This window comes from Zootoca vivipara, chromosome 4 (assembly GCF_963506605.1).
Source record: "Zootoca vivipara chromosome 4, rZooViv1.1, whole genome shotgun sequence".
Lineage (NCBI taxonomy): Eukaryota > Metazoa > Chordata > Lepidosauria > Squamata > Lacertidae > Zootoca > Zootoca vivipara.
The window spans coordinates 31,201,979-31,220,299 of NC_083279.1; the positions used below are offsets into that span (position 1 = coordinate 31,201,979).

The 18,321-nt window shown below is 42.4% G+C and overlaps 1 protein-coding gene across 1 annotated transcript; it reads left to right on the top strand.

The window, feature by feature from the left end:
* The first annotated feature begins 953 nt into the window (after positions 1 to 953).
* On the top strand, positions 954 to 18,295 carry NIPA1 (NIPA magnesium transporter 1). Its single transcript, XM_035116034.2, has 5 exons — positions 954 to 1,302; positions 4,385 to 4,432; positions 10,327 to 10,417; positions 12,049 to 12,209; positions 13,512 to 18,295. Exons 1-5 carry the CDS (start codon positions 1,146 to 1,148, stop codon positions 14,021 to 14,023), a joined length of 969 nt encoding a protein of 322 aa, XP_034971925.1. The 5' UTR covers positions 954 to 1,145; the 3' UTR covers positions 14,024 to 18,295.
* The last annotated feature ends 26 nt before the right edge of the window (positions 18,296 to 18,321 follow it).

The window sequence follows — 18,321 nt, forward strand, 5'->3', positions numbered from 1 at the left end:
ATCAGGTAAGTGAGCACTTTGTAACTAGGTTAGTTTCAGTGAAAGAGGCAGTAACTGATCCAAAGTCACCCAATGAGCTTTGTAGCTGAGTGGAACCCCACTTACTTAAGATACGTAGAGCATGTTATAAGCATAGTCTTCTGATTTATGGCTGGTTGACCCATGGGAACCCCTCCCCCCCCCGAAAAAAAACCCCTTGGTCAATGAAAGTTTTGTTTTTACCAAGGTTTTTTTTAAATGCAAATAAAAAAGTATGCGTCAGGTATTTCTGCCTGTGAATTATTATTTTTAACCCTCTCAATACATCACATTGAAATTGCTAAACAATTCCCGCTGAAAATAAGGCTATTTGAATGCTTAGGGCAGGCATTCCCAAACTACGTCCCTCCAGATGTTTTGGCCTACAACTCCCATGACCCCTAGCTAACAGGACCAGTGGTCAGGGAAGATGGGAATTGTAGTCCAAAACATCTGGAGGGCCGAAGTTTGGGGATGCCTGGCTTAGGGGCTTGCTTCCTCAGTAAGCCTGGCTGCTAAGTCATGAACACACCCACAAAACAAACTTTTCAACAAATTGCACCCCACCAACAGCGCAATAATCCCCTGCATGTCAACCCCATGGAGTTCAACAGAGCCTACCTAAAAAACAGAAATGCACATTCCTAAAAGAGCAACAGCCAGCAACGCCCTCTCTCGGCGGCAACTTCTCTTCCTCCGCGGCTGAAGCTTCGCTTGCGGCTCCCCACCGACGTCACCAGCCCGCATGGGCATGACGTCATGGTGCAACGCCATGATGTCATGGTGCAGAGCCCGGGCCGCTCAGCAACTTGCAAGCGGTGCTGGAGAGGGGGCGCTGATGCTGGAAACGGACCTTATTCGTCGTCCTCGTGGTCCCCTCCCGTCCAGCTCCGGGGGTGCAGAGCCAGGCAGGAGCAACAACCGCCCAACTTTGGACTGCGGGGCTTTTGGTGCCAGAGGGCGCTGAGATCTCAGCTGCAGCAGCAGCAACTAGGGGCGGAGCTCCGTAGTTCAGGGCGGATCCCGCGGAGAGATCAGCCGCCGGTTTCAGGAACGCGGAGAAGGAGCCGGGTCAGCGAGGCGCTGGGCGTCCTCCTCGGGGTTGGCACCACCGCCGCCGCCCGGGCATGAGGATGACGGTCGCTGCGGCGGGGGACGGGGGCTCGCCCAATCCAGGCCCCGCGGCGGTGTCGCTGGGTCTAAGCGTGGCCGTGGTCTCCAGCCTGGTGAATGGCTCCACTTTTGTGCTGCAGAAGAAAGGGATCGTGCGCGCTAGAGGACGAGGTAGGGGGCGGGCAGGGGGGGGGGACACCTCCTACGGCCCTTTTCGCCCCGATCCCTCTTCCTGAACCACGGTTGTGGGTCGATTATTATTATTTGCAACCCGGGTCCACCTCCTCCCCTCCAGGCTCGATCTCGCTACCCGCCCCCGATCCAGTTCCTTGGCACCCTGTTCCGGGGCTGGGGGGAGCGACTTTTTGGCGCTCCCCATGCTTCAAAACACATCCTCGCCAGCCCCTGTGTTCCTTCCTAGCACCCCATTGCTATTCAGGGGTTCCACGATTTCTCTGCTATCTGATCCTATCTCCTCCAACAGGCATCATGTTCATTGATTCCTATGCTCCATCACACCGAGGAGTTGGGTGTTGGAGGGAGAGGGGGTGCGGCTCTGTGGGGGGGGGGGACCATGAATGTGACGGGGGGGGATCCCTGTCCAATGCAGTAGCACTGCCACTGCTCCTTGTCTGCACTTGAAGAAGAGCATCTTTGGAGCTTGTGGGCAGGTTCATGGTCGCTGCAGGCAGTGCCTGAATTTAACCCCCTCGGCTGCGCAGCCCCTCCAGCTACAGTCTTTGCAAGTCCTCCTCGTGGGCTGGGGCGACCCTTTAAGTCCAAATTAGGTTTCTCTTTCAAAAGGAAACTGCTGTGTTGTCAAAGTCGCTGTTTGAAAGTTTTATTTTGGTTTTCTAAACTCTGTGAGTTATGGATCCAGGGAATCTACTCCACAGAGGAGTTTAAAGCTTTATCTTCCAGAAAGTGACAACGTTTAGTAAAGAAGCTAAATGTCAGGAATTGAGGGGGGAGGGAGGAAGTTGTAACCATGCCACAGTTTGAAATACGGGCACCTCCCCCCCCCCCGTGGGAGAATGTAACTAGTTGCTTCATTCTTTGGATTGTTGCCGTGATAATTAGTTCTTCTACAAGTATAATGAGCATACAACTCCTCAGACCAGACTTGAAGAGCACAACTCTTTGCAATTAGCGTGCAATTTTTTGTGTGACTTAGATTCAGTCATCCAACGGTTGCTGTATTTTCTCGTGGGAGCACCTGAGGTGAGCAGAAACAATATCCTCAAATCAGACGCAGGCAGGAGGATGATACTGGCACATGGCTTTTCTAATATGTAAGCTGTTCCATTCCAGAAACTAGGCCTGAATGGGCATTGTTGCTCTTAGTCTGCCCCCCCCCCCCGGTCCTGTTACAAAACCATCCGATTCTGCTAACATAAACAAGACCTTGCTGTAAGACAACATAGGAAATTTCCCTGGTTTCCTGACTGGCGGCAGCTTGTCATCTGTTATATAAAGTTCATTTGGGTGTTTGTGACGAATAACTTAAGTGCAAGGGCAGAAAGAAGAATTACCAGAATGACTGGCAGCTCACAGAATAAATTAGACAAAGTAACTCACGTGTTTCAAGCTATGGTGTATAATATGTCCAGTTTAAAAACAATATTGCTCTCTTTTTATGTTAATAGCATGTTAGCGACTGAAAGATTGGCAGCGAGTGGAATCTTACCCGAGTTCTTTATGTGATTAGACCTAAGGTGGCAAAAAGTATTGAAATTCACTTTGTTTCATTTCACTGACTTAAGCAAATTAAACATTGCTGGGTGTTGGAGACAACATTAATAATATTATTTACCAGGAGATTGAACCAAAGTAGTGTATATATCTACATGCACACATGGTTGCCAGAATTGGGGCACAGTGGGAGTTGATGTGAGGCTGCCAAACGCATTGGACTTGTCCTGCCTCAGGCAGGTGATTCTCCCAAGTGAGAGAATGCACAGAATTGCAGCCAAGCACCCCAAATATCATGTGGAACTAAATGGACTTAATCCTACTGGTTTTGGGAGGGAAGGGTTTGGATGGGTTTAGGCATGTTCAACTGTGTATGGTTGGTCTGTTAAGTTGATAAATCATAGGTGGGGAATCTGTTGCCCTCCAGATATTGCTGGACTCAAACTCCCATTTGCTATAGCCAGCATCGCCAGTGTTCAGAAGTTTGTGGTCTAATCAGACCCAGGAGGCCACAGGAGGCCACAATTTGGCCCATCCTTGTTACAAACAGATTGCAGCATAATAATTGTAGGTTGCTTGCACTACCCCTTCTTTAAACAACTGGGATGTCGGAGGTTTTTTTTAGTACTTGAGTAACTATAATCCCCCCCAAAAAAAATATTGGGTGTGCCTCATAAAACTATTTCTGATCACTGCTTTAAGAACATATTGTTCCTGATAATGTTAAGCTCGGGGTGCCCTGAAATATAGCTGATTACTTGAAGAACTGCAGCACTACCGGCTGACAGTATGATATAACATGCCTAGTTTTCATTTTCTGTAATCCTTAACTTGTGTTATTAGACTCTTTTGTAAATGTAGTTGAAACGAGAATCAAATGAAAGGTCTGGTTTTTCCATGAAGAGATAGCCTTTCATTTTGGTGTTGTTTTCCACTGCTGGCAGAAAAGTTATGTTTCTACTTTCATGTTTACAGAAGGTGACTTCCTGCTCTGTTCAAAACCTTAAAAACAAGTTTACTGGTTCATATGTTTCATCTGAGGCTGGGACAAAACTTATATATCCTATTCCCCCCTCCAGACCTCAAATACACCCTTTTCTTAAACAGCCTTTAAATAAAAGAGAAAACCATCCTTTGTGATATGGGTTGACATTGGCACAAAAAGGCTATTTTCCAAAATCTCTTCCTTTGTTTTACACAACGATGCAGAGTGAACATACTTGTATTTAATAGTCATAACATTGAGAATGACACAAAAAACTAAGGGTTGCTTATTTTCCCTACAAGTGACCAGGGCTGGGCTGCAATCGTATACCCATATACCTGTGAGTAAGTAACCCCCACATACTGCAATAGGATTTACTTCTGAGTAGATGTGTGTAGGATTGTTAGAATAATAATGCTTTATATTTTTATACAGCAAGTTCTAGTAGGGCCCGTTATTAGATTTGACAAAGGCCGCATGTGGAGAAGGGCAGCAATTTGTGATTTGTAGAGTGTATATAGATAAGGTTTTTGCAGTATTGTTGACATTCTGTTTTCTGATTCTTCTCTTCTCTAGGAACTTCATATTTAACAGACATAGTCTGGTGGTCAGGCACCATTGCAAGTAAGTATACTAACTAATAAATCCTATTCTTATGTGATCGAACAGGGGAAAGGTGGTGTTGTGGCCATTAGTTTGTTACCCACCCTTCAGCCTAAGGTCCCAGGAAAGGTTTCAACAATTTAAAACACAACACTAAAAATAATTTTAAGAATAAACATCACATGTCTCAAAGGCTAAAGAAGCACATCTTCAGCATTCTCTGAAAACAGTATAAGGATACCCCTCTGTGGGGCGCTAGTTCTACAGCATAGGGGCTTCTACAAATTACTCCTTCTCCCAGCCCCACTCTGAGCTTCTGAGGGCAGGCGAACTACAAGAGGGTCCTCTCTGCTGATCTTAAGACCCAAGAGCGTCTGCAGGGAAGATGGCGGTTTTTCAGATGTTTGGGGCCTGAGTCATTTCGGGCTTTAAGCACTATCATGAGCGCCTCGAATTGGATTCAGAAATGGACCGGCAACCAATGCTGGTGGAACGGCTACCATATCATCCTGTACATTCTTAGTCCAGTGTATCTGGAGAGTTTCTGCTGATGTTATCTTTCATGCAGGTGCCTTATGTTGCATTCTGCTGGCACGGCAGACCTTCCACCGATTCCTGTCGTCCCTCTCTGCAGTGCTGAGAGTGTTCTGTAAAAGAGTGAACTTAACCTACAGTACTTGTATCTTGCCTTGTTTCAAAGGTGCTGTGTTTGTGCGAAATACAAAAGCATGGAACTCGTAGCCAGATTGGTGTTCTTCCCCCTCCTATTCTGTTACTACTTGCTCCTTACTTGAAGGTTTTGAGTAACATGTCTTATAAATGGGCACTTTGATTAGCCTGTTGCACATTTTTTATTCTTTTTTTTTAATGAAGCCTATTGCGTTACCACACAGTGAGTCTTTGAAGCATCAAAGGTTTCACATTTTTAAAAGCTTCTGCTCTTTGTAGCACAACTGAAAATGTTAACTCCTCTGACCTTTATTAGAATGCTCAAATTTTAATCACCGTAATCTTCTATATTAATAAGGTAATACTGTAATAATATTTTGTCAAATATTGAGCCATTATCCAGGACTGTTGAGGCCACTTCTGTGGTTTTAGAGATCAAAAAATCTGCTTAGTGCTGTCCTATGTCAGCAGAAAATCCTCAACAACTCAGTTTGAAAGTGACTCGTGTCACACATGAGAAATTTATTTATTTACATATTCACTACTTCCAGTCACCTCTAGGTGGCACACATGGTTCTCCACCTTCATTGTATTCTCACAAAGCACTGTGAAGTAAGGTAGGTTAGACTGAGAGATGGTGGTTGCCCCAAGGTCTGTAGAATGATGAGGTCAGGTAAGCAGAGAAGCAGTGACTGATCCAGGGTCACCCAGTGGGGATTTGAACCCTGGTCTCCTAGGTTCTAATCCAACATCCTAACCCAGGCATCCCCAAACTGCGGCCCTCCAGATGTTTTGGCCTACAACTCCCATGATCCCTAGCTAACAGGACCAGTGGTCGGGGATGATGGGAATTGTAGTCCAAAACATCTGGAGGGCCGAAGTTTGGGGATGCCTGTCCTAACCACTACACCACATTGCCTCACAATTCATATCCTCTAGTTTAACATAACTGATATCTCCACCAAATTTGTGAGGACAAACATGGCCAGGCAAAAACAAACAATGCAACAAACCAGAGGTTGGTGTGTTCAGATATCTGCTATAGGATTTCTGGTTAATTATTACTATTATCATTATTACATTACTTGAAGAAAAATACTGACTCATTCAATTGTAACACTGCAGTGCCAGTAAATACAAAGTTCAGCAACAATAGTAAGCCTTGCTGTTAGAACTGATTCACACAAACCCCTTTCAGCTGCTTCCCCCCCCCTCCCAATTGCTGCATCTGCTATTAAACAAAGAAACCTCAGAAGCATTTGTGTGAGTCAGCCTTCGGACATGAAATATGAAGGAAAAGCAAGCCCTGAGAATTAAGGTGGGATGCTGATAACAGTTAGAAACACAAATACCTTATGTAAGTGACATTCATAGTCAGTCAGGCTAGAAAATGATTGGCATAGTTGACTGCTAATGTTAGAATTAGATAATATGTTTTGAACTATTCCACCTCAGTGGTTTTCCATAGAGACACACCTTGCAGGCTCATCACCAATTTTTTTTCTTCAGAAGGTTTTGATTTTGCCATTGCCAATTTTAGGAAAGAGACTTGGCATTGCAGTTTCCAGCCCCTGCAGAGCATCAGCCAGATTTTGTTGTTGGGAGACAACAAGACTGTCTACTAAGAAAGGGAATTCAAGACTTAGACATGAGTTGCCAGTAAGAGGGGAGATGTTGCACTCTCCTGGAAGGCTATCTCCCTTGATAACTGTACAGTGGTACCTCGGGTTACAGACGCTTCGGGTTACGCATTTTCAGGTTGCGTACCGCGGGAAACCCGGAAGTACCGGAAAGGGTTACTTCTGGGTTTCGCTGCTTGCGCATGCGCAGAAGCGGCAAATCTCATCCCGCGTGTGTGCAGACGCAGCACTGCAGGATACAAACGCTGCGGGTTGTGGACGTGCCTCCATCACAGATTACACCTGCAACCCGAGGTTCCACTGTAGACATATTCCTGCTCTCCAGACCCGTTTCCACTCCTGGTGGTGAGAGTAGAAGAGAAGAGGTTGAGAGGAAAGTCCCTTCAACAGAATGGTCCAGTACCACTCATTGCCCAGAATTGTTTATCCAACAGGTGGTATCTAAGATACCACCAAGCATTTGCATCACACACACACACACACACACACACACACACACACACACACACACTATGGTGTTAGCTCCAGGGAAAGCCTGCAATCAGGGTGAAAACAGCCCACCAGACACCAGGAGCTCAATTACCCTGTGTTTTTCTGACAACTCACGACTGCAAAAAACTGGGTTTTTTTTATGCGTCTGGAAATCCACAGATGTTTCATGACCAATGAACAGCATTTGGCTTGCTCATCCACAAGCTGTGTAAGCCTACCCCAGAGAAACACCACAGTGTGTCTAGGAACCTGCATGAAGTGTACACGTTGAACCTTACTAGGAGGCATCTGCTGCCGCTGCCTCTTCCCTCAGGCAGATTTTTCAAGAGTCTATTTTTTTACATTAAAAAATGCATGGCGGCAAGGAATACATAAACAACCCCTAACCTCTAATGGTTCCTAAAACCCATTGCCTGAAGCTGCCACCTCACCTTACTTCATTGCAATACCACACCTGTAAGTCAGGCACCAGCTTGTGAATTTTTAATCTGGTCACTGGTCAATGAAAGTTCAGCAGACCTCTTTTTTTTTTTTAGATCTGGTGATGTTTCAGAGATGTCAGAAGTGAGATGATTTTAGGTACAGAGAAATACCGGTCTGCTCCCACTTTAACCAAATTGCAACCATTCTCTCTGTACCTAAAATCAACTTGACATAGAAAACACTAGGCCAACACTCCCCCCCCCACAGATCAGGATGGAGTTGTTGTTGTTGTTTAGTCGTGTCTGACTCTTCGTAACCCCATGGACCAGAGCACGCCAGGCACTCCTGTCTTCCACTGCCTCCCGCAGTTTGGTCAAACTCACGTTGCTAGCTTCAAGAACACTGTCCAACCACCTCATCCTCTGTCGTCCCCTTCTCCTTGTGCCCTCAATCTTTCCCAGCATCAGGGTCTTTTCCAGGGAGTCTTCTATTCTCATGAGGTGGCAAAGTATTGGAGCCTCAGCTTCAGGATCTGTCCTTCCAGTGAGCACTCAGGGCTGAATTCCTTCAGAATGGATAGGTTTGACCTTCTTGCAGTCCATGGGACTCTCAAGAGTCTCCTCCAGCACCATAATTCAAAAGCATCAATCCTTCTTTTTGGTCCAGCTCTCACTTCTATACACTACTGGGAAAACCATAGCTTTAACTATACGGACCAGGATGGAGTATATGGGTCTTTATTCATAAGTACATAATAAAATACATATAAGAGCTTACTGGGAGACCAGACTGTCTGCAGGCATATCCTCACATATAAATATGAAATGTGGTTGATATGTTTTGCTGAGTACATGGGTTATGTTGCTGTTGTCATGAGACCTAGCCTCTCATGGAGATCTTCCTTTTGTGTCAAAGTGTGCCTTCCTTACCATGTCTCTCCTTCACTCTTTCATTACTGTGTGCGCTTTTGTGGGAACCTAAAACATGCCCATATGGTGTGAGACAAAGATATGTTTTCTCTTTAGGCATGGAAAAATGCTTGCACAAGAACGGACTAAGTAGTCTTGGTATGCAAACTATGCAGGTGTAGTGTCCTTTTCTGTAGCCTAAACATTGGAGTTATTATACTGGATTGCTAGCATCCTAACATGTGGTTTTTTTCTTGGCATTCTTTTTGTCTACCTGTTTGCTTTCTTCTGTTCCCCCTGTATATACACTTGCCTTAATTAAGAACATGCCCCAGTTTTGCCTCCTGTTTCAAATGTCCTAGCCTAAGCCCATGTACGGAAGCACCTTAACATTTAGCTGTGTGCTACCAAAAGTTGAGTTTTTTTGACGGGGGAATTAGCCCCAGTGCATCCTTAACTTTCCTACGGCTAAATTATGGTAAGGTAATAATAATTAATAATAAATAATTTATTACTTATACTCCGCCTATCTGGCTGGGTTTCTCCAGCCACTCTGGGCGGCTTCCAACAAGAGATTAAAAATACATTAAAACATCAGTCGTTTAAAAAACAAAAACAAAACACCTTCCCTAAACAGGGCTGCCTTCAGAAATAATAAGAATAAGAATAAGAATAATAGTTCCTTAATATAAAATGTAGCTAGCATGTTCATGTTCCTATGCTTGTTAATTAAAAGTCCTCCCAGACTGGACCTGAATTTCAGAAGCATGATTGGGCTGTGATTATTTTGCCAACTGGTAGTTATTCTTGTTCCAAATGTATGTGTTTATTTGTTTCAATTATACCCCACCATTCCTCCAAAGAAAGGCAGCATGCATTTCAGGTTGGGGAGGCTGAAAGAGATTAACTGGTCCAAGGGCATCCAGTCAGTTTTATTGCTATGTGATGATAGAGACATGGGTTCAGGGAAGTTTTTAATGGTTGATGTTTTGTTGTGTTTTTAATATTTTGTTGGGAGCTGCCCAGAGTGGCTAGGGCAACCCAGTCAGATGGGCAGCAGATTATTATCATTATTAGCCACTACCCCATACAGTGGTACCTCAGGTTAAGTACACAATTGGTCCGGAAGTCTGTACTTAACCTGAAGCGTACTTAACCTGAAGCAAACTTTCCCATTGAAAGTAATGGAAAGTGGATTAATCTGTTCCAGACGGCCCACGGAGTACTTAAACTGAAGCGTACTTAACCTGTGGCAAACTTTCCCATTGAAAGTAATGAAAAGTGGATTAATCCGTTCCAGACGGGTCCACAGAGTACTCAACCTGAAGCGTACTTAACCCGAAGTATGAGTGTAATTGGTTCTGGAAGTCTGTACTTAACCTGAAGCGAACTTTCCCATTGAAAGTAATGGAAAGTGGATTAATCCATTCCAGACAGGTCCGTGGAGTACTTAAACTGAAAGTACTCAAACCGAGGCGTACTTAAACCAAGGTATGACTGTACTAGGTTTCAGAATGTTAAGATCTGTAGTTTTTTAAAGCGAATAGCTGGAAAATTCTGATTTTCACTCAGCAGCACAATCCTACACATGTATACTCAGAACTTAGTCCCACTGAGTTCAATGAATCTTACTTCCATGTAAACCGACATAGGATTGCAGCATGAATCGATGTTTCCCAAAAGGCAGAACAGTTAATGTGTAACATTTTCATTGATCAGAATTCTGACGTAAGCAGCAGCCTGTTTTGTTTTGCCATTGACACATTTGCATTTCTTTCCACAGTGGCCCTTGGCCAAATCGGGAATTTCTTAGCCTATACTGCAGTTCCTACTGTTCTGGTGACTCCTCTTGGAGCTCTGGGGGTTCCATTTGGGTAAGGATTTTGTTTATTTTGAAGTTTATACAGATGTAAATGCCTGTATATAGAGTTCATATCTGAATACCAGCAAGATATGATAATGAATCGGGTATTGGCCGCCGTTCAGTACGGTGCGCCATGTCTATCCTACTAATTCAGGCTTTGCCAACCTCCAGATGTTTTGAATAACAACTCCACTCATCTGGGGGGAAACCCCAGAAAGGAATCAGAAGTCCTGTTGTGCAAGCAGAATTCCATTGCTCAAGCAGGCGCAGGTCAAGTGGGTGAAGGATGAAGCTTGTTGGTCTTCAGTCCTGTTTTAACTCTCCAGGCTTACCCAAAGAAAATGAAGCACATGGGGCACAATCTTGCCAAACATAATCACTTTTAAAAATGGCATTGATTTCAATAAGTGAGAGTTCAGCACATACTATCATCTCATCCTTTGAAAGTACCGAGACTCAAATGTGCTGCTTTTAATCTGGATCACGTGTTCTATCCATCCTCAAAGATCCATCATAGAATGACTAGACATAGGGCTTTTTTTCCCCCAGCCAGAACTCAGTTCCGGGACCTCTCAGGTGTGTGCCATTGCCATTCTAAGAGGGAGGTGAGCTCCAGGACCTCTTTTTCCAGAAAAATAGCACTGACTAGACATATAATCACATGATAAGCTTCTCGTTTCTCTTCTCTCCTCCTGCAGCCTCCATGCACCTCAAAAATCTCCTCCTGCAGTCTCCATGCACCTCAAAAATCTGCTCAAGGGTTGAGGGACTGTCCACAGCAGATTTTGAGGACACACAGTGAAATGGAGAAGGGAGAAGAGAAATGAGAAGTTACATTGCCCAAACAGATTGACAGGGCTGATCTCTTATGCCCTTGCCTGATCAATGAGGTATTTGGGGGAGTCCTTGTTAGTGACCCCATATAGCTCACATCCACCAGGAGCTGTGGTTAGTATTATGTGCCAATTTTTATGGAACTCCCTTTCAGCTGAGATCAAAGGAGCCCCCACCGTGTTGAATATCTGATGCCTACTAAATACATTTTTATTCCATTTTAACCGAATTCTGATTTTATGGTTTTGACTAATTTTTTAGTTTTACCCCATTGAGCTTCTTTCCTCCACTTAGAGCTGATTGTAATTAAATGGTATATAAATTGTCAACATAAATACTTGAGTGCTGCCAAATATTTTTAGTGGGTTTGGCAAAAGGTGATATTGGTTGATTCAATATACTGGTACGCTATTTGGGTTATTCATCTACTTGAGAATCTCTTATTGTTTTCCTTTTTTAAAATAAATAAATAAATAAATAATGGTTTACCCTCTGGAACTGAGTGAAGGAAATATACACACCCTACATGCATTTTCCAGGGAAGACTCCATAAAATTATGTTTTGCGGTCATCTAAAAGTGTGACAGGGAAGCGTCTTCTTCCCATTTGTCCTCCCACCTGCCCAAACCAAGGTCAAATGTTAAAGCTGATCCCTTATCTCCACATCCACAGAGACAGATAAACCACTTTGAACAAGCAAATCCTTCTGGCCTGGCCAAAAAAGGTGGAGGATAAAGGGTAATGACTTACCTTACAATTAAATTAACAGTATTGAAAGTTTGAATAAAATGTTCTCTTCTTTGAAAGATCCATTTTAGCTTCCTACTTACTGAAAGAAAAACTCAACATTCTTGGCAAGCTGGGCTGCCTGCTGAGCTGTGCAGGTTCTGTTGTTCTCATAATCCATTCTCCGAAGTCTGAAAGTGTCACCACACAGGCCGAGCTTGAAGAGAAGCTCACAAATCCAGGTATTTAATTCCTTGGGATAATCACATTGCCAACTCAGTCTTGAGTCTCAATAACTGTATCAGTTCCACAGAACAAAAAACAAAAACAAAACAGTGTAAGTTGGTCCCACATGAGGTATCGCCTCATTTGCGCTGGGTGCCAAGCAGTTTTGCATTGTGAAAAAGATGTTGTATCTTAATGTAATGTAATGACTGCAGTTGAATTGCTCCACAATCCTAAACATGTTTACTCAGAAGCAAGTTGCATTGAATTCAGCTAGTTGTTTCTTGTTTCGAAAATATTTGTGGCTATGACTGCAGAAAAACACTAGAAGCATAATAAAACAAGCCAGTTTGCTTTTTGATAGGAACTAAATAAAAAATTTCCTTCCAGTAGCACCTTAGAGACCAACTAAGTTTGTCATTGGTATGATCTTTCGTGTGCATGCACACTTCTTCAGATACACACAGTTGATAGGAACTGTTTATCTGCTTAAGTTCTTGATATGCTTCAGTGCATTATTAAAGGAGAAATTAGCTGCAGCCCTGCAGAATTGAAGTCAGTGGAATTTAACCAATCTAATTACACAAGACTGTAGCAACTATCAATGTATTAGTTTTTTTGAAAAACCAGCTTTTTTATTAGAAGGCTGTGCATTAAAGTAATAGGCAATTATTTTAGGTGTAAGTACTTAGGGATGTAGGGGCGCAGGTGGCGCTGTGGGTTAAACCACAGAGCCTAGGGCTTGCTGATCAGAAGGTCAGCGGTTTGAATCCCTGAAAGGGGATGAGCTCCGGTTGCGCGGTCCCAGCTCCTGCCTCCTGCAGTTTGAAAGCACGTCATAGTGCAAGTTGATAAATAGGAACCGCTACTGCGGGAAGGTATATGGCGTTTCCGTGTGCTCCTCTGGTCCGCCAGAAGCAGCTTTGTCATGCTGGCCACATGACCCGGAAGCTGTACGCCGGCTCCCTTGGCCAATAACGCGAGATGAGCGCCGCAACCCCAGAGTCGGTCACAACTGGACCTAATGGTCAGGGGTCCCTTTACTTTTACCTTTACTTAGGGATGTATTCCTTTTGGAAAATTTGATCTGTTTTATATACCCTTAATGCTAGCTTTTAACTCAAGAAATACCGTAGGTGACAGAACAGAAGAAAACATACACTATATTCTATATCCCTTCAAAGCTTATTCCAGTTTTCTGTTCTGGTTTCGAGCATATGGCATAGGCATGTTGTAAACATGAGAAAAAATGTCCCCTGTAAAATGGCCTATATGTAGAAATTTACCATGCTGCCATTCTGTTTCTTTCTTTCTTTCAGTGTTCGTGGGTTACCTCTGCATTGTCCTTCTCATGCTCCTCCTGCTTATCTTTTGGATTGCACCTGCTCACGGACCCACCAACATTATGGTTTACATCAGCATTTGTTCATTGCTAGGAAGCTTCACAGTGCCCAGTACAAAAGGCATTGGACTAGCTGCTCAAGATATCTTTCACAATAACCCATCGAGCCAAAGAGCACTGTACCTCTGCTTGGTCCTGCTGGCAGTATTAGGATGTAGCATCATAATTCAGTTCAGGTACATCAATAAGGCTCTGGAATGTTTCGACTCCTCGGTGTTTGGTGCCATCTACTATGTAGTGTTCACTACTCTGGTCTTGTTGGCCTCAGCCATCCTGTTCAGAGAGTGGAGTAATGTTGGAGTGGTGGATTTCTTGGGGATGGCTTGTGGATTCACCACTGTATCTATTGGAATTGTTCTCATACAAGTCTTCAAGGAGTTCAATTTCAGTATTGGGGATTTAAATAAGCCCAATACGAAGACTGATTGATACCATGATATCAAAAGGGACTGGATGACCCAGAAAATAATAAAAGCCTTTCCACTTCTAGGCTATGGGAATGACAGAGACTTTGATTTCTAAGCCCAGAGAACAACAGAGCCTTTCATTCCTTGTTGGAATGTGTGAAATGAATTGGCGTTCTCGATCCAGTTTCTCTAGAACTAACTGTTAATCATGCTTCAACTATCTAAATGGTATTAAAATGGAATACTCTCATACCCCTCACGACAGGCGGGTAAGAACTGCATCAGTGCAAAAGCTGGTGTATTTCTTCATCCTAGAAAGGTGATGTATACAGTGAAGGTTGAGGTGTTCTAGAAGTTTTCAAAATGTCTTCCTGAAACATGGTTGTGAATAAATTAAATCCAGCGTCTGTGCTCCATTGGGCAGGTGTAATGAATGATAAGCTGTTCCTTTGAAAAATGTAGATACACTTCAGAAATTTAGATTGGATTCCCCCCCCCCCCCAATATCTCTTTCGTTAGGTAGAAAAATTCATTTTTCTCACAGCTTTATTTGAGGGTTCTTTAAATCCATGTTTCAGAATCTGCACACTGGTAAATTCCCTTCCTTCACTGACTTTCTCTGTCATCTGGAACGGCGCCGAAGAGCTCATAATTAAGTCCAAGATACAGTGCAGTGTATTTGTCTCTCAAAATATTTTCTTACCAGCGCATAGTTGCTCACACTTAAGTAAATACAGCAGTTGGTTTACAGATATGCCTTTTTGTTCACAGTAAGCATTTGAAGTGCATTAACACATTACATGAATTCAGGAGCTTTTAATAATCAACAGACAAGAATGTTAGGATCGTGGCAGATTGTAACCACTTTTCTACTTTTTTTTTTAATTGGTCATTTGTAAATAGTTGGAAAGTACTTCAGTGCCTTTTGCATTCTAAAAAAGACCACGGCAGCACAATTTCATATATACTTTAGAGTCTGAATTTATAACTGAGGTGATTGCGTGGTAACTTCCATGCACCTCCTGTTGTGTGAGAGTTCTGAAGAGAGGTGTTCTAAAATTGCCCATTCACAGCCTTCCAGGTTTTTTTTTCTAACCAAGTAAACTACTTCATAACACAGGTTATGAAGTCAGGTTTTGAACTGGCACTTTTGCACTATTCAGGGAAAAAGGAAGGTTGTGGTTAAGTGATTCTGTAAGAGGAAAGAAAAATGTTCAATTCCTGTCAAGGAAAGTTTAGGCCTTTAGCCTAAGTAACACTTCAGTCATCCAAAATGTAGAGCCTGGATATTGCTGGAAAACAGTTCAGATTTGCTTGAGACACAGAACTCGCTCGTTTTAGCAAAACGACTAGCTAATTTGGTATACCTGATTCAGATATTAAGAATTTACTTTGCTATATGCACCTTCAGATTTCATTTTAACAGCTTGAGGATATTTGAATATATATTAGTAATTAATTTTAACGCATTTGACGTCGGACATAGAAAGACATTTTTCCTATCAGTTCCAAAGATACATAACATAGGTATTGGAGTATTGATCCAAATATGCACACCTTTTCCTAAGTATGCAATACTTTTAAAATTCTGTGAACTTGGAAGTTCAGTTTCTGTATTCACAAAGCAAATAAGGAATCGATGAATTCAGATTCCAGCTTCAACCTCATTAAAAGCCACTCCTGTCCGGGCAATAACGTTACTTACCCTGCGGGTGAAAGTTAAACAACAAAGTTAAACAACTGCAGCATAGAGAGTTGTCGGTTTTCTACATTAACGCAAATAATCAGCGCAGAAGTTCTGCAATTCTTGTAAGGTTCGTCTGGAAAATTACAAATGGGATGTCAGTTTCCAAATTGAATTTGATAAAATAAAAGGGCATTTCTCATGTTGCTTGAGAGTTTATACAAGAGATGTATACTGTTAATGTTTGGATTGCCCATAGGTATCTCTCTCACCCGTGTCTACATATGTTGGAGTAGATAAATATAAGCCACTTTAAATGTGATGGTGGTCACCACTCGTAACTTGTGAAAAGACCCTTAATCAAGGGTCCACAAATGTTGTGTTGGCTTGCAGGGTGATAATCACCAAAACCCTTCCCAAAATCTCCTAACATGAACAGAGGGCTTGGGAAAGAAGCAAGGTCTTCTCTTATTTTTTGTAGGATATGGAGAAAGTATGAAACATTGGGATTCTCTCCCAGTGCTTGGAATGGAATCCTGATGTTTCTTACCTGCTTCAGAAGTGCAATTGGGTTCGGATTGGCTCACCATGTGTCCTGCTCACCAGAGGACACTTGTCTGAGAAAGGTGGATTTATGGATGACTGCCCTTAATCAGTATTCATAAAGTTTAGGTATTAGTTTTGTGTGGAAGCTTGCTGTTTGTGATGGTAAGTTTCTGGAGGGAATCATTCCAAGGCACTGTATTTTTTAAACAAGGTGTGCTTGACATTTCAAGTTTTTAAAAGAAAATCATTGAGATGTGGTAATTCTTTTCTTGGTTTTTTTTTAAAAAAGATATATATCCAGAGATTAAATTGCAGTTGATTGTTTTCCCCCCCTAGCCTTTGACTTATGATGACCTCAGTTTAGTTTTCCTTAATGTAGGTAGGCACATGGTTATGAGCGTTATCTCATTCTAGAAATTAAAACAAATGCTCGTGTGCATTACTGTTCTCTACGAAAAAGTGCCTAACCAAGTATGCTGGTACTTATGCACATTTAAAATTCTATACAAAGGTATTCTTGACTGAATGAGGCATTGTCAGTCTAGGCCTGGGATGGCTAAGGGGGGAAGGTTGCCACTCTGTCTTCCCAATAATGTTTCAGGGGCAGAAATCTATTTTGCCACCCAAACATACCCTGTCAGGCTCCATAATAAAGATTATGCCATCTGGAAGGAAGCTCTTTACAATTATGGAGAGTGTATGTTTGTGTGCTCAAGCATAATAAAGACAAATATATATATATATGCTTATGTATAACAAACATGCTGCAGACAAATCCGAGAGAGATGTAGCGTTAAAGTATGGGATTTATCTCATTCTTCCAACTGAAATTTTTTTTTTTGCTTTCCTTAAGAGTGTATATATACTTGATTTACCACCCCTTGATTTTAAAAGGGAAGGGCCGACAGGTAAAAATGACTGTGGAGCCTGCCAGCTGGCCATTCCTTCTCTGGTCAGTAGAGCATGGCAAGTCCATTTGTGGTGCTGTCACCTTTCTGCAACGCACCTACTCTCTGCTTGTGACACTTTTTGAACTGGTTTAAGTAGGTTGATTTCTGATATTTGGGCCTCGTTTTTAGGTGCAGTGAGATGACCTCGAGGCCAAAAGCCAGAATGTTCTGACATATTTTTAGAGACCTTGCACATAATTTGACATTTTGAATGGCATTTGACATTTTGAATGGCAAATAGATGCATTTATTTTTGTTACAGTGTTCAGCTGATAGTTTTCCCTTCCATTTTTTTTTTTGGGGGGGGGGTTGGTTACCCTGTGTGAAGGTCAGTTTTCCTGAACTCCGGGTGTAAAATAATCAACAGTAATAGTAATGCTAGTAAACAATACGTTTCTTCCATTCCCTGATCTTCCTCTGTTGTTACTACTTTGGTTGTTTGTGTGTTTTAAGTTCCTTACAGTATCGATTGGTGTCCCATACTGGGAAATAAATATGTATGCAGTTATCGCCTCAACTTCAGTCTTCCTCAAACTTTGACATGCACTTTCTAGGTTGCATAGTTTGTGCACATTGATTGTACAGGAACCTAGGCACTTAAAACATTTTCATAAGCTTGGGCTCTAATTATTTTAAGTGGACCATATATTCATGGAAGGGCATTGCACTATACAGTAGTTGAGCATGCTCTAAAGGCATTTCATAGCATATTTATGAAGTATGATAATGATGTATAGAAGACACTTAATTCTGTTGAGAAACATGTTGTAGGATTTACATATTTATCCCCTGCTGTATTGACTTTCTTTAAGTCTAATAGTAATAAACCTTTCTGATGAAGCCAAAAAACATTTTTGTAATATCCTAAATACAACACAATATTCTATGTGTTTTTTTAAAGCAAACCAAGGTTGCAACTCACAGCCTGCTTACACAGGAATACTTTTTTTGTAGACTTTGGGCACAATCCACTAACAAATACTTAGAAACTTGATAGAGCAACTCCAGAAATACTTAAAACAAAGGCTGTAATTCTTACTTGGACTAGGGAGCAAGTATCATTAAAGAATGTGGGACTCAGTTCTTAATAAATATGAAGTGCTCTTTAATTGGCTTTTAAGTTTCTGTCTACAGAAATTA